This window comes from Calliphora vicina, chromosome 5 (genome assembly GCF_958450345.1).
Source record: "Calliphora vicina chromosome 5, idCalVici1.1, whole genome shotgun sequence".
In the NCBI taxonomy this organism is placed as follows: Eukaryota; Metazoa; Arthropoda; class Insecta; order Diptera; family Calliphoridae; genus Calliphora; species Calliphora vicina.
The window spans coordinates 77,294,500-77,306,795 of NC_088784.1; the positions used below are offsets into that span (position 1 = coordinate 77,294,500).

At 29.9% G+C, this 12,296-nt stretch overlaps 2 protein-coding genes and 7 non-coding genes across 9 annotated transcripts; 7 read left to right on the plus strand and 2 right to left on the minus strand.

Moving 5' to 3' along the window:
- Positions 1-224: 224 nt before the first annotated feature.
- Positions 225-1,640, minus strand: LOC135961631 (uncharacterized). Its single transcript, XM_065513158.1, has 4 exons — positions 1,460-1,640; positions 1,177-1,385; positions 556-709; positions 225-501 (listed from the first exon to the last, which is right to left on the minus strand). Exons 1-4 carry the CDS (start codon positions 1,536-1,538, stop codon positions 299-301), a joined length of 645 nt encoding a protein of 214 aa, XP_065369230.1. The 5' UTR covers positions 1,539-1,640; the 3' UTR covers positions 225-298.
- A 4,465-nt stretch (positions 1,641-6,105) lies between these two features.
- On the minus strand, positions 6,106-7,659 carry Orc4 (origin recognition complex subunit 4). The gene is made up of 2 exons (XM_065511504.1): positions 7,425-7,659; positions 6,106-7,360 (listed from the first exon to the last, which is right to left on the minus strand). The coding sequence occupies exons 1-2, from the start codon at positions 7,614-7,616 to the stop codon at positions 6,176-6,178; spliced, it is 1,377 nt and encodes a 458-aa protein (XP_065367576.1). The 5' UTR covers positions 7,617-7,659; the 3' UTR covers positions 6,106-6,175.
- Positions 7,660-8,794: 1,135 nt separating this feature from the next.
- Positions 8,795-8,866, plus strand: TRNAA-UGC (transfer RNA alanine (anticodon UGC)). Its single transcript has one exon. It is a non-coding gene; the product is annotated as a tRNA-Ala (tRNA).
- Positions 8,867-9,409: 543 nt separating this feature from the next.
- On the plus strand, positions 9,410-9,481 carry TRNAA-UGC (transfer RNA alanine (anticodon UGC)). The gene has a single exon. It is a non-coding gene; the product is annotated as a tRNA-Ala (tRNA).
- Positions 9,482-9,871: 390 nt separating this feature from the next.
- Positions 9,872-9,943, plus strand: TRNAA-UGC (transfer RNA alanine (anticodon UGC)). The gene has a single exon. It is a non-coding gene; the product is annotated as a tRNA-Ala (tRNA).
- A 176-nt stretch (positions 9,944-10,119) lies between these two features.
- TRNAA-UGC (transfer RNA alanine (anticodon UGC)) lies at positions 10,120-10,191 on the plus strand. Its single transcript has one exon. It is a non-coding gene; the product is annotated as a tRNA-Ala (tRNA).
- Positions 10,192-10,359: 168 nt separating this feature from the next.
- Positions 10,360-10,431, plus strand: TRNAA-UGC (transfer RNA alanine (anticodon UGC)). Its single transcript has one exon. It is a non-coding gene; the product is annotated as a tRNA-Ala (tRNA).
- Positions 10,432-10,928: 497 nt separating this feature from the next.
- Positions 10,929-11,000, plus strand: TRNAA-UGC (transfer RNA alanine (anticodon UGC)). The gene has a single exon. It is a non-coding gene; the product is annotated as a tRNA-Ala (tRNA).
- An 891-nt stretch (positions 11,001-11,891) lies between these two features.
- TRNAA-UGC (transfer RNA alanine (anticodon UGC)) lies at positions 11,892-11,963 on the plus strand. The gene has a single exon. It is a non-coding gene; the product is annotated as a tRNA-Ala (tRNA).
- Positions 11,964-12,296: the final 333 nt, after the last annotated feature.

The window sequence follows — 12,296 nt, forward strand, 5'->3', positions numbered from 1 at the left end:
AAAATTACTTACAAAATAACTTACTTTTTTGGAATAGTACCTCAAAACAATCATGAAACAATGCTAATTAATAGATTTCAAAATCATAAATTAATTGGGGGATTCAAACGGTCTGCTATTAGGTCATAATATATTATGATAGTTCAAACAAATATTTATAAAATACCCATATTTAAAATGCTAATCATTTATTTCAGTATATATGTATATTTTCAGTAATATAACCTTAAATTGTATTTACAAGCTATTTGTACAAATAATATTTACACAAAAAATTATGAATGCAATTCATATTAAACTATTCAAAATCATCTTCTTCCGTTTTTATTATATATTCTTCAACCGTTTGCTGCAACTCTGCCTGTTCCTGTTGCAGTCTCAATTTTTGTCTAGCCTGACAATTGTTTTTATGTATACGATTTTTAACCATACGCAGTGCACGTCTTAAATCATTTAGAAACATTTGCGATGTATAGTCCTCATTATCTTTACGGCTGGACACTGTAGGGAAATTAAGTTAACTTCTTTTAAATTTCATATTTATAAAATACTTACTAAATAGAATATCAATAGTTTTAGGAAAATTCAATAATCTTTTCTTATTGTGATAGCCATCCACATTGACAGCCATGATTAAATTTTCCGACAACACATTTGAGATACTTTTCGAAAGTCCTTTGGGCGATAGCAAGGCTTGGATAATATTGATCTATAGGAAAATGTTAAAAAAAATAAAGATCAGTATTATTCAGATCAGAATTCATTCTTTTTAGAATCACTTCCTTATTGGATTAAACTACAACCAATCTGAATGATGAACAAATATTTTCATTCAATTTGTATTAGAATCATTCATAGGTTGAATGAATTTTAATATGAATTAATCCATTATGATTTGATTCACAATAAGTGAAACACATTCAAGTGAAAGTCTTTGAATGAAGCTAATGTTATGTTGGGAATGGTTTTATTAGATTTAACGATATTTTAGAGGTAACGGTAGCTGAGCGGAAATGTTATTTTGAGGACTAACGGTAGTCAAACTTCAAAAATAACTTAAATTTATAAAAAACTTGTCAAAATATCCCCCATTTAATCCCCAATTCTATCTTAAATTTATAACAAATAACATTTCTTTGGAAGACACTAAAAAAATAACATTATGATCGTACTTACGACATGATTTTCATTTTCCTCATTTATCTCCCCTTCAAACTTTTGCAAATCTTCAAAATTTTCCAAAGGAAAACGTCTCGAGTACTCGGATATTTTCTTGCCATAGAATACGTGCGGTAATGTACGGTCCGCTTCTATGGTTTCATCCAGTATACCCGTTTGTTTCGATAATAAACTTATTATCAACTCATTTTGTTGCAGCAAAGTCTCTGAAATACCAAACATTAATTAGTAAATTCTATTTATCACTTTTGTTTAGTTAATAAATAAATGAAGTACATACCTTTCAAATCTTTAACTTCTTTTCGCAAATCTTTAGTTTCCCTTTTTAATTTTTCAATTCTATCATTTACACTACACATTGTAAATTATTTTTGTACGTATTTTGTTTTTATTTTTTTTCACTTTGTGTATTTTGCTTTGTCACTGCTTCTTTGCACATGAAAACGTGTTGTGTGGTTGCTTACGCATCAGCCAAATGTCTCATAATGTAGAATACATTATTTGACAACTACTACTAGGTATAGTCATGTAAGGAGAAAAGAGATGGAAGGCGATAAGTCTTCTATTTCTTTGTCATCTTTAGAAGTTATCGTTCGATAACTGTTTACAATTTTTGAACTTCGATAGCTTATAGAAGAATATCCACTAGAAGCGAATATATGAAAATAAAATATTAAATATGTTTCAAAAATTTAACTTGTAAATAACATAATGGACATAGGGTAGAACTAGAGGCACAATTCCCAAATTTTATGGCTGACACAACAACAAAATACATTGATTTTCATGTATTTTGTTGGTGCAATACTTAGGTTTTTTGTCTCTCAGTAACGCTTCTATGTATATTTTATTCTATAATTATGGTGTTTTTGGTTATTAAAAAAATACATACTACATACATACTTATCTTAAATGTTTCCCAACTGCAAAAGGTCCCAATTTGATTAGACATTTTTGTTAGAGAATTTAATTTCGGCAACATTTCCTTATTTGACTCCACAACCTTTACCAAGGGATTCCCCTCAAAATTATATTTTCTTAATAAACCATAAAGTAATTTTTATTGTTTATATTTATATTTATACAGCCTGTGGTGCCTTTTCTATATGAGAAAAAAATCTTTTCTTATCAGTTTTTGTTTGTGGATTTTTTTCTTATTGCGGTATTTTACCCTCTACGAATGGTTCTGTTATTAAATCATTCGAATGCCTATTGTAGATTTGTATAAAAGCTGGATGTTAGCTCATATTAAGACACAGTTTCGTTTTACAATTCAGAAGCTTAAGTAAAAAATACAATTAATAATATCAACATGAAATTCGCTGCTATTTTTGGAGTAATTTTGGCTTTGTTTGCCTTCATTGGCGGTTTTACAACAGCAACAGCATCCCGTGATGCCCGCCCTGTACAACCCAGATTTAATCCACCTCCACCAAAACGTGAACGTCCAATTATCTATGATGCTCCTATTAGAAGACCAGGACCAAAAACTATGTACGCCTAAGATAATAATGTAGAATAAATAAAATAAATTGAAAATATTGAAACATTTTTGTTTTTTTAACTAATTACTAGCAAGTACAAGTAAAATTTACGGGTTTCCATTAAGTTTATTATCACAACTCAGTAATATAAGCCCGAAAAAGATAAAATAACGTTATTTATGAGTACAAAAATAATCAGAAATTATCAAAGAAATTTCGAAAATGGGAGCACTTTTATATTAGCTTCTCAATATGTTGCTATACATATTGATTGAAATAATTTTGTGATGCGATTTGCGGTAGATGTGTAATTCATAGCAATTGAGTTTTGAATCTAGTTTTGAAACGTTTTTAAATTATAGACAAAAATTCTAGTGTATTTCTGGTGTCATTGTCAATGAACACGTCAATAGTTCGGTTTTTTAATAGGTATAGGAATAGAGTATCAAAATCTCTTAAATATTAAATAAGACGTATTGCATTTATTACTTTGTGAATTCATTTTTAATAAATTAAATTTTACTTCAATTCAAATCTACTACAAATTAGATTTGAATATTATTTCAAATATTTTGTAAATGATAGAAAAGCATTATTACAATTTGTCTAAGATTTGTAAATTAACAATTTTTTGTTTTTCTCACACAGGCCTTTAAGGCCTTATTCATAATACATTTTTAAATTTATTACAGGTTTATAAATCGAATTTTGTATGGAAATTTTGTTTTATAAACCTTTTATAAAATTGAAAATTGATTATAAATAAGGGGGTAAGCCTTTTTGTAATAGGTTTGAATTTATGAAAAAATTAATCATTCAATACATTTTTAATGCTATTTTGTAAAGGATTAGAATTCAAGACAATTTTAATGATTCAATAAGGAATTTATTCTATACAGAGTGAATTCTGAAAGGAATGAATTCAATACATTTGAAGTACAATAGAATTAAGCCTATGAATTAATTAATGGAATGGTTAAGATGTACACAGCCCAATTATGAATAAAAATTTCCCGGGAGTTTTTCCCTTTTCCCATTTTTCTATTCAAATTCAATGGGGAAAAAACTTCCGGGTAACAAACTCCCGCGCAATTTTTTATTCATAATTGGGCTGACAATTTAATTTTAAATGTTGAATTAATAACTTTTGCATACAATAAATAGTTTTGGCCGCTATAAGGGAATTTATTTGCTAATAAAATTATGAAAGTATAAATGTAGAAATTTTTCTGTTACGGCTGATAAATGTTAATTATTTAAATCTTAATTCATCTTTGTCAACCGATTTTCTGTTGCTAGCATCGTAAAAATCTTTGCACTTAATTGAAATTTTTATTGCCAACAAATCACAACTAATCTGTTTTATTTGTGTGGAAATAACACTGTAGTTTTACGAAATCTTATAAAGAAATTTACCCTTGTACTTCAAACTAATAGATAGTAAAATTCTAGATTTTTTGCATATATGTAATTAAAAGAACACACAAATTATTAAAATAAAAGATGTATTAATGATCTTGATTTATGACGAATTTAGGAAAAATGTATATAAACATCGCCACATTAATTCCTATTTGAAAGGATTAGTGAATGAAATTAATGTACCAATATACTTACAATAGTTTAATTATTGAAGATTTTCTGGCGGAAAAAGTTTTTAACATTTAAAGACCAAATTTTGATACCCACTTACTTCTCTATCTAATAGTACGCCAATCTAGTTTACCAATTTGTGATTGACTTCCATAAGGTTAACCGAACACCAAATACTGTCAACTGCATAAACAATTATTTATATAAAAAATGTATTTAAAAGCATTTAATTACAGTTTAAAATAAGCAATCAAATATTTATTGCATTTATTACAACATATGACCAGCACAAAGCTTGTCTAAGAATTTACAGAAATCTTTTAGTACATTTTAGTCAGATTTTTTCCACTCTAGCTGCTCATCTCGACTAGTTGTGCGACAGAATGTTGAACATTTATTGCTGCCACAAGTTTCACACGGATACCAACATCCGGGACACTTTGCGATTAAGCAGTCGCATGCATCAATTTCTCCTTGTTTTTTGCTTGTCAACCATTCGAAACTCTCATCCTTTACATCTTTGGTACTCTTACCGGGTGGTCGTCCTCTTCGTTTAGTTTCTTTCTTTTTGGAATTGTTCATATTTTTGAGTATAAATTATTAAATTTTGCAGCACGGCCAAAGCACACAGTTGAAGAATTTTGTAATTAAAAAAAACGTTAAGAATTTGTTTGTTTACAAATTCACTATGCAGAGTTGCATTCGTTTAAAATAAGCCGTTATGTAAGGGTTGCCAATTCGAAATGAAAAAATTGTCATAATGGCAAAATTATGGGAAATACATACATAAATATTTTTCGAAAGGAATTTATATAAATTTTAACTAGAAAATATTAATATTTTTCATGAATTCGGCTTATTTTTAACTCAATTACTTATTCAGTAGTCATTTGTATTATCTTTTTTCTGATATTACAAATGACTTTGTTTTAATGATTCTGTTTTTTTTTTTAAAGAAAAATTATTATGCGAAACCGGAAAACTCTTTCCGGCTGGCCAAAGTCCGCCAAATTCAGAAAAAAAATATTTATAAATTAAATTGATATCAACACATTTGATTGATATTGAATAAATATTTTAGGTGGAGAAATTGGTCTCGAAATTTGGTCTTTAATGAAAACATACTACAGTTGGTATGTTAATTTGATTCATTATTACCCTTTCTGATTCCATTTAGACATGAAGATTAGAGAATTCAAAAACCGGAAACCAACACCAACCGAATACCAATATGTCAAAATTTTAAATGTTCAAAGAATTTAATTTGAAAATGATAAAATTCTTTTAATAAAGTTGAAAACAAAATTTCTTTCGTGACGAATTGAATGTGAGTTATTTTTTTTACTTTAAGAATAACTGGCAAGCTGTTAAAGCTATATGCCGGGATATTCCACTGTTAGCCGGTCTTAACGTATAAGAGGGTACTATGAAATTTTGATTTCAAGTAATAACGGTGCTTATTCAGTAATGAATTTTGTATGGTCCTCCACCAGATTTTTCATAAAAATGTTTTCCACCTGAATTTCTTCAATTGAGTTTTGAATGGTCCTTCAGCAGGTTCCTCTTCACAAAACACTTATTTATATTAACTATGTCTTCTCATAACCTCAAATCGAGGTTATAATAAAACGAACACAATTGGCCTGACCGTCCTTAAGTTCTTCAAAACAGATTTGTTCTACCACTGGTGCTAACATTTTATAAAAACATGGGGTAAGGAGTTCCTAAAAAGAGTACGGTAGCCCTTCGGCTTGTAAAATTACAAATGCAACACTGTTCATTTCTGAAATCACTTTGGGAAATTTATTAACGGTTATTAGCAAAAAAAAATAAATAACAGTAACAAATATTTTATATAAAACGTAATACTTTATTTAAATATTAAGGACAATAAAAAAAAACCCATAAAAATGTATAACTTAAATTAAAGAACTTTGTGACCACTGATGCACCTCTGTCGGCAGGGCCTGATAACGTTGTACGGCCTGATTTATCTGGCTATAGGTCAATGCCAACTTGTGCATTTCAAACTCCTTTTGAACTTTGCAAGTTGTAGACGTCAGTGGTAGCAGCAATTCTACATTGCGTAAATGTTCGAAAGCTTTTAAGACTACTGATCTTTCTACGCCCTGCATTGTCGTCGACACTTTGGCAAATTTTGTAAATCTTGAGAAAATTATTTCGAAATTAAAAGCATCTCTATCATAAATTTCCGAATGATGTTTTATGGCTATAATTAAACATAATTCTAAAACGGATAGGCCACACAAAAGTTCAACCTTATCATCGGACTCGTAAGATGCTGTAAGTTGAGCTATTTGTTCTGGCGTTATTTGATTTTCTATATTGGCATCTGGCTTTATTTTGGCCACTAAACGAAAGATAAATGTTTTAAGCAGCGATTCGCTTACATCAAAATCAAACATGGCTTGCAGAGATTTGTTGACTGTGGCATGTTTTAGTAAACTTTGCACATATTTATTCCAAGATTCACTGATCTTTTTGTTGAATTTATATTTGGCTGGATTAAAGTGATTGCGATGAAAAGTCATTTCCTGGGAATTAAAATTCTTTAGGGTGGCCACTCTTTCAGCTTGTTCCTTAAGATCTTTATCACTGGGTATCGTTAAAAGATCGACAAACAGTTTCATATATGCATCAAATTGTTCAGCATTTGGAAATAAAAACACTTGACGATGTGAAAATCTTGATTTAACACGTTTCTCCAACAATTCTATAACATCCAAGCGACAAGTAACACCCAACACACAAATTGGAGCTTGAGCACTTTGTGAGACATCAAAAAGATTGTACAGCAATGTTTGATTGTGGTGGGCACAAAACAAATCAAATTCTTCCAGAATAAAAACAACACTTTTGGACTTTCTGTTGCCTGCCTTAAGACAAGCCAATAAAAAGGCTAAATTTTCTGCAAAAGAACCAAAAACTTTGCCGTCTGTAGCATTTTCCAATTGCATTTGTACGGTGGCCGATTTCAAAGCCAATCTATCATCAGTATGAAGATTACCATCTAAATGAACAATTAAGGTATTCGAAATGAAATCTTTATTTTTCATTAAATCGCCTAAAACAGCATTAATGAGCTAAAATTATAATTAAATCTTTAAAAATTATACAATCTAAAATATTTAACCATTCATTACTTACAGTAGTTTTGCCTGATCCTCGCGGTCCTATTAAAAGCAAGGAGTTGGATTCCCCCATTTCGGCTGTGCGCTGCAACAATTGTCTGATATTTTCTCGTTCATTTTCATGCCCACGAAAAGTTGTATAGTCTTTCTGTAATCGTTCTTTAAGAAACTTACGTATTTTTAACAATTCTTCACTATGATCCGGCATTGTATTTTATTATTTTAATTGAAAATTTATGTTTTTTTATATTAAGATGAATGCTTTTTTGTTTTGTTTACATCAATATTGTTTAGAATGAACAGCTGCACTTTAAACAAACCCGCCAAATATAGTGATGACATTCTAAACAATAACAGTTATCGATTAAAACCATACGAGTTGCCAATAACATTTTATAACAAGTAAGACAGCTATATTCGGCTGTGCCGAACTTTATAACCCTTCACATGAGCATACTTTAAGATAAATATAGAAAATATTTTGTTTAGTGAAAACTAATTATATTATTGAAAAATATATGGGTAAAAAATGTTGTTTATTTTGGGTGAAAAAAAACTCGTTTAAAAAATATTTTTTCCGATTTTGACCAATTTTCGGTCCGAATTACTACGTCGTTGGCAAGGTCATTGTATTCGTTGTATCATTATATTCTCATTGGCTAAATTAATGATTTAATAATCCAGATATACATATATAAAAAATAGGTAAAAACCCAGCCATATGTAGTCCGATTTTCCCGATTTTTTAAATAGCAACCTAAGATGGACTATTTCGGATATATTAATGTATCAATCAAGTATGTGAGTTATTTGTGGACTTCGAAAAGTTGATTTCAACATACAACTATAATGATCCAGAATATGGTCGACTTTTTTGGTCGGAAAAAAGTCAAACTACCCAAAATTGTCGGAAGTCGACTAAAAGAGTCGACAAACATCGACTTTTGTTGTAGTATTTTATAAAATTCTCAGCAATAATAGAAAAATCGATTTTTTGGTTTCCACTTCAGAACCCTTATAACGTAATCTATTTCGATTATTCGAAAGAACACAAATGGGCATCCGTAGTAGATAATTAATAAAAAATGTCGTAAAGTCGAATTTATTTTATGCAAATGTCAAAAAGACAATTTATTTTTGCAAATATTGAACCCCACTCGGAACCTAAAATACGGTCATTACTAAAACCACAGAGGTTCGTGGTCCTTCGTTGTTTAATTTTGTTTATACAAATTTATTTCTTTCTTCCAAAGATTTTCATCCTCACTTTTTCCTATCCTCCTCTCTTCTATCTTTTTCATTCTCTCACCACAATTTCTCTTCTCCACCCTCCACATTTTTTTCCACAGTAACTCACTCACTATCACTGACAGATAATGTGAATGTGGGGATGTAGCTCAGTGGTAGAGCGCTCGCTTTGCATGTGAGAGGCCCCGGGTTCAATCCCCGGCATCTCCAATTAATTTTTTTAATGACAAAAGGGTTATTATTTTTAATAAAAATAATAATTTTTTAATTGTTAATTTAATTAACAATTACATAATTCGTTTTTAAAGCTAGAAGTCAATTTTATCACATATTTTATTTATTGTAATATATTTTTTAAAAATTTTGATAGAAAGAACAAAATGTTTTCTTGGCCGATATACAAGTACATTAATCAATCAACACTTAATATTATTAACAAACTTGATTCAGAATTCCGATGCACCGGACGAAATCGTTTTACCACTATTGGAAAAGGATAAACAAATTTAATATAAAATGGCTGTTTGTTTGTAATTTCCAAAATAATTTACGAACATGAATGTTTTTGATTATTCAAAATATCAGGGTTGGTCTCCATTAGTCGCTCTTCTCTTTTTTTTTGTTTTTTTCCATAGAAATATTATTTAAAAATAAAAAGAATACGGGACTTCTTAACAAGTACTAATGTAGTAGTTGGCAACGCTGGCTAAACAAATTGTATTTTTTTATACGTTTGACAGGGAATACAAATATGGGGATGTAGCTCAGTGGTAGAGCGCTCGCTTTGCATGTGAGAGGCCCCGGGTTCAATCCCCGGCATCTCCAATTAAATTTTTTTAATCATTTACATTTTATTATTTATTTACAAAAATATTTAGTTATATAAATAGAGCTAATTAGTAAACATTTTATTTACATTGGTAGGATCAACAATATTAGATAGAATATGTCTCCAAATAAATGGACCAGAATAAACGAAACCCAGATTTTGGGTTCTAGTAATATTTTTTAGATCACATTCAAAATTTAACTTCTAATAAAAAACTTCTACAACTGTGAGTATGTACTAAGAACAAATAAAAAATTGAGTGAACTTTTTTCCGACTCTTGGTGAATGGACTTAAAAATTATCCTTTTATTATTTAAAGTAATAATTTATAGTAACTTGATTGACATTGATAGCTTTTAATTAAATTTTGGCAAAAATTGTTTAATGGGGATGTAGCTCAGTGGTAGAGCGCTCGCTTTGCATGTGAGAGGCCCCGGGTTCAATCCCCGGCATCTCCAAAATTCTTTTTACATTGTTTTAACTTAGATCGGAGCAGTTTTATTCGTTTTTTTTTTGGGAAATTTATAACCGAAGAAGAAGGAAATTGTGAAAATTATTTATTTGAATACTTGCTTCTTGGTGTTCAAATTTTGTTAAGGATTTGGTTAATGTAAGTTTGCAGGATCAAAATATAGGGGATGTAGCTCAGTGGTAGAGCGCTCGCTTTGCATGTGAGAGGCCCCGGGTTCAATCCCCGGCATCTCCAAGAATTATTTTTCCATTCTTTACATTTTTTTTTTGAAGAAGTTTTATTTATTTTATGATAAAATAAATTTATTTAACTAATTAGGAAAGAATCTGTGCTATTAATCTTGATATTAAATAAAAAATATGGGAAAGGTATAAAACTAAAATTTGGCAGGATCCAAAAAAAGGGGATGTAGCTCAGTGGTAGAGCGCTCGCTTTGCATGTGAGAGGCCCCGGGTTCAATCCCCGGCATCTCCAAATAATTTTTTTTAGAAATTACATTTTGAATTCAGTAAGTTCATTCGACTCACGTTTAAAAATATGAAATAATTTTACAAGATATGTTAATTTTGTCCTTGCCCATGCTATTTGAATAATTACAACACAAAAACATGACTTTTATAATGTCGGAACCAATTTTTGGAAACGCTCTCACTATTGAGTTGGTTGTCCTTGTTTACTTAGATATTTAGTCAAACTAAAAACTGGCGGATATAAAAATAAATTTTAGTCTCAATAAAATTAACTATAACGTTTTGGAAAAAAACCTCTTTTATATCCGAAATTTTGCATATCTCCAATTCAAAAGCCTGCCTTTATAGAACATTTTTCTTTAAAGGTTTTGCACGATATTTCAACTACATATTAACAACCGGGTTTTAAAAACTCCGTTATTAGATTTTTTGCAGAAAAGTTAAATATACAAAAATTTGTGTTAACATGATGAAACTGTATTTTAGCAACTAATAATTTATGGGGATGTAGCTCAGTGGTAGAGCGCTCGCTTTGCATGTGAGAGGCCCCGGGTTCAATCCCCGGCATCTCCAATCGAATTTTTTTGATCGGTAACTATGTATTCCAAACAATTAAATTGCGAATTTCGACGGTCCCCCCCCCTCTAGAATTGCTAAATATATCTGGAAAATACTAGCATGTTGTTAGTTTAACTGGTGGTGCAGAGGCACTGACGTTTAGAGATTTATATGCCTCTTTTAGCTTGTGCCAAAATGTTGCCATTAAGTATTTATTTTTTCATTTTAATTGAAAAAAAAAAAAACATAATGTCAACGCAATTATCATTTTAGCGAGATTAAAATTGGTTAAAAACGGCCGTTAATGTGCCACAGACCACTAGAAAGCGAAATGTAGGAAAAGCATATTTGTACTTTAAATATACATTTCGTATTTCTTATACGAGTTTTTGTCTTCGTTAACGAAGACTGGCAGGTATGGCCAGAAAAGTTTGATTTTAAGTCTTTAACAGCAGTATCAAAACTCGAATTAAAAAAAATTCTTAAACAAATTTTAGAATTTTTACATATCTGAGGAAAGGAAAATAAAAAAAAAATATGTCAATACCTATCATAGTTTAGCCGCACCTGCGATTTGAATTCAGTGGTCACAAATAAACAATAAATTCTTTTAAAGAACTGTGTGTAAACTAAAATCTGTGTAATTAATGTACATCTATAAATATGTATAATTCATTTTATGGAGTAGTAAATGATTTTGTTTTAAATCAATTGCTTATTTATTATTGCTTAATTTTCCTGTTTTATTGCATTATTATCTATATTATCTATACATTTCGCAAATATAATTTGCAACAAATGTTGTGTATATTGGCAACACTATTGTTAACCACACAATCGATAACAATATCAGCTAACAAAGTTGCCAACTTATTTATATACAGCAATAGCCAATCGTCATCAACAGGGGATGTAGCTCAGTGGTAGAGCGCTCGCTTTGCATGTGAGAGGCCCCGGGTTCAATCCCCGGCATCTCCAATTAGATTTTTTTACATTTTTATTTTTTTTTTAATTTTATTAAAAGTTCATTGAACTCTTTATTTTTTCCATAAATTGGCACAGTTATATTTCTTTCATTTATTTTTATATGCAAAACACATAAGCAAGCTCGCTGTTGATTTCACTCATTCATATTGTAGTTGTGTTGTTAACAAAATGCACTTTGTATTTTTGACTTTTTTTTTTATTATGAGGGGCTTTTGCCAAAAATAAATGACCACTTAAAAGGTGCAGTCTTTTTTATGGCATCATGTGAACAATACCACCAACCACAAATAATCATTTAATATTGTCAATAAATAAAAAGAAAAA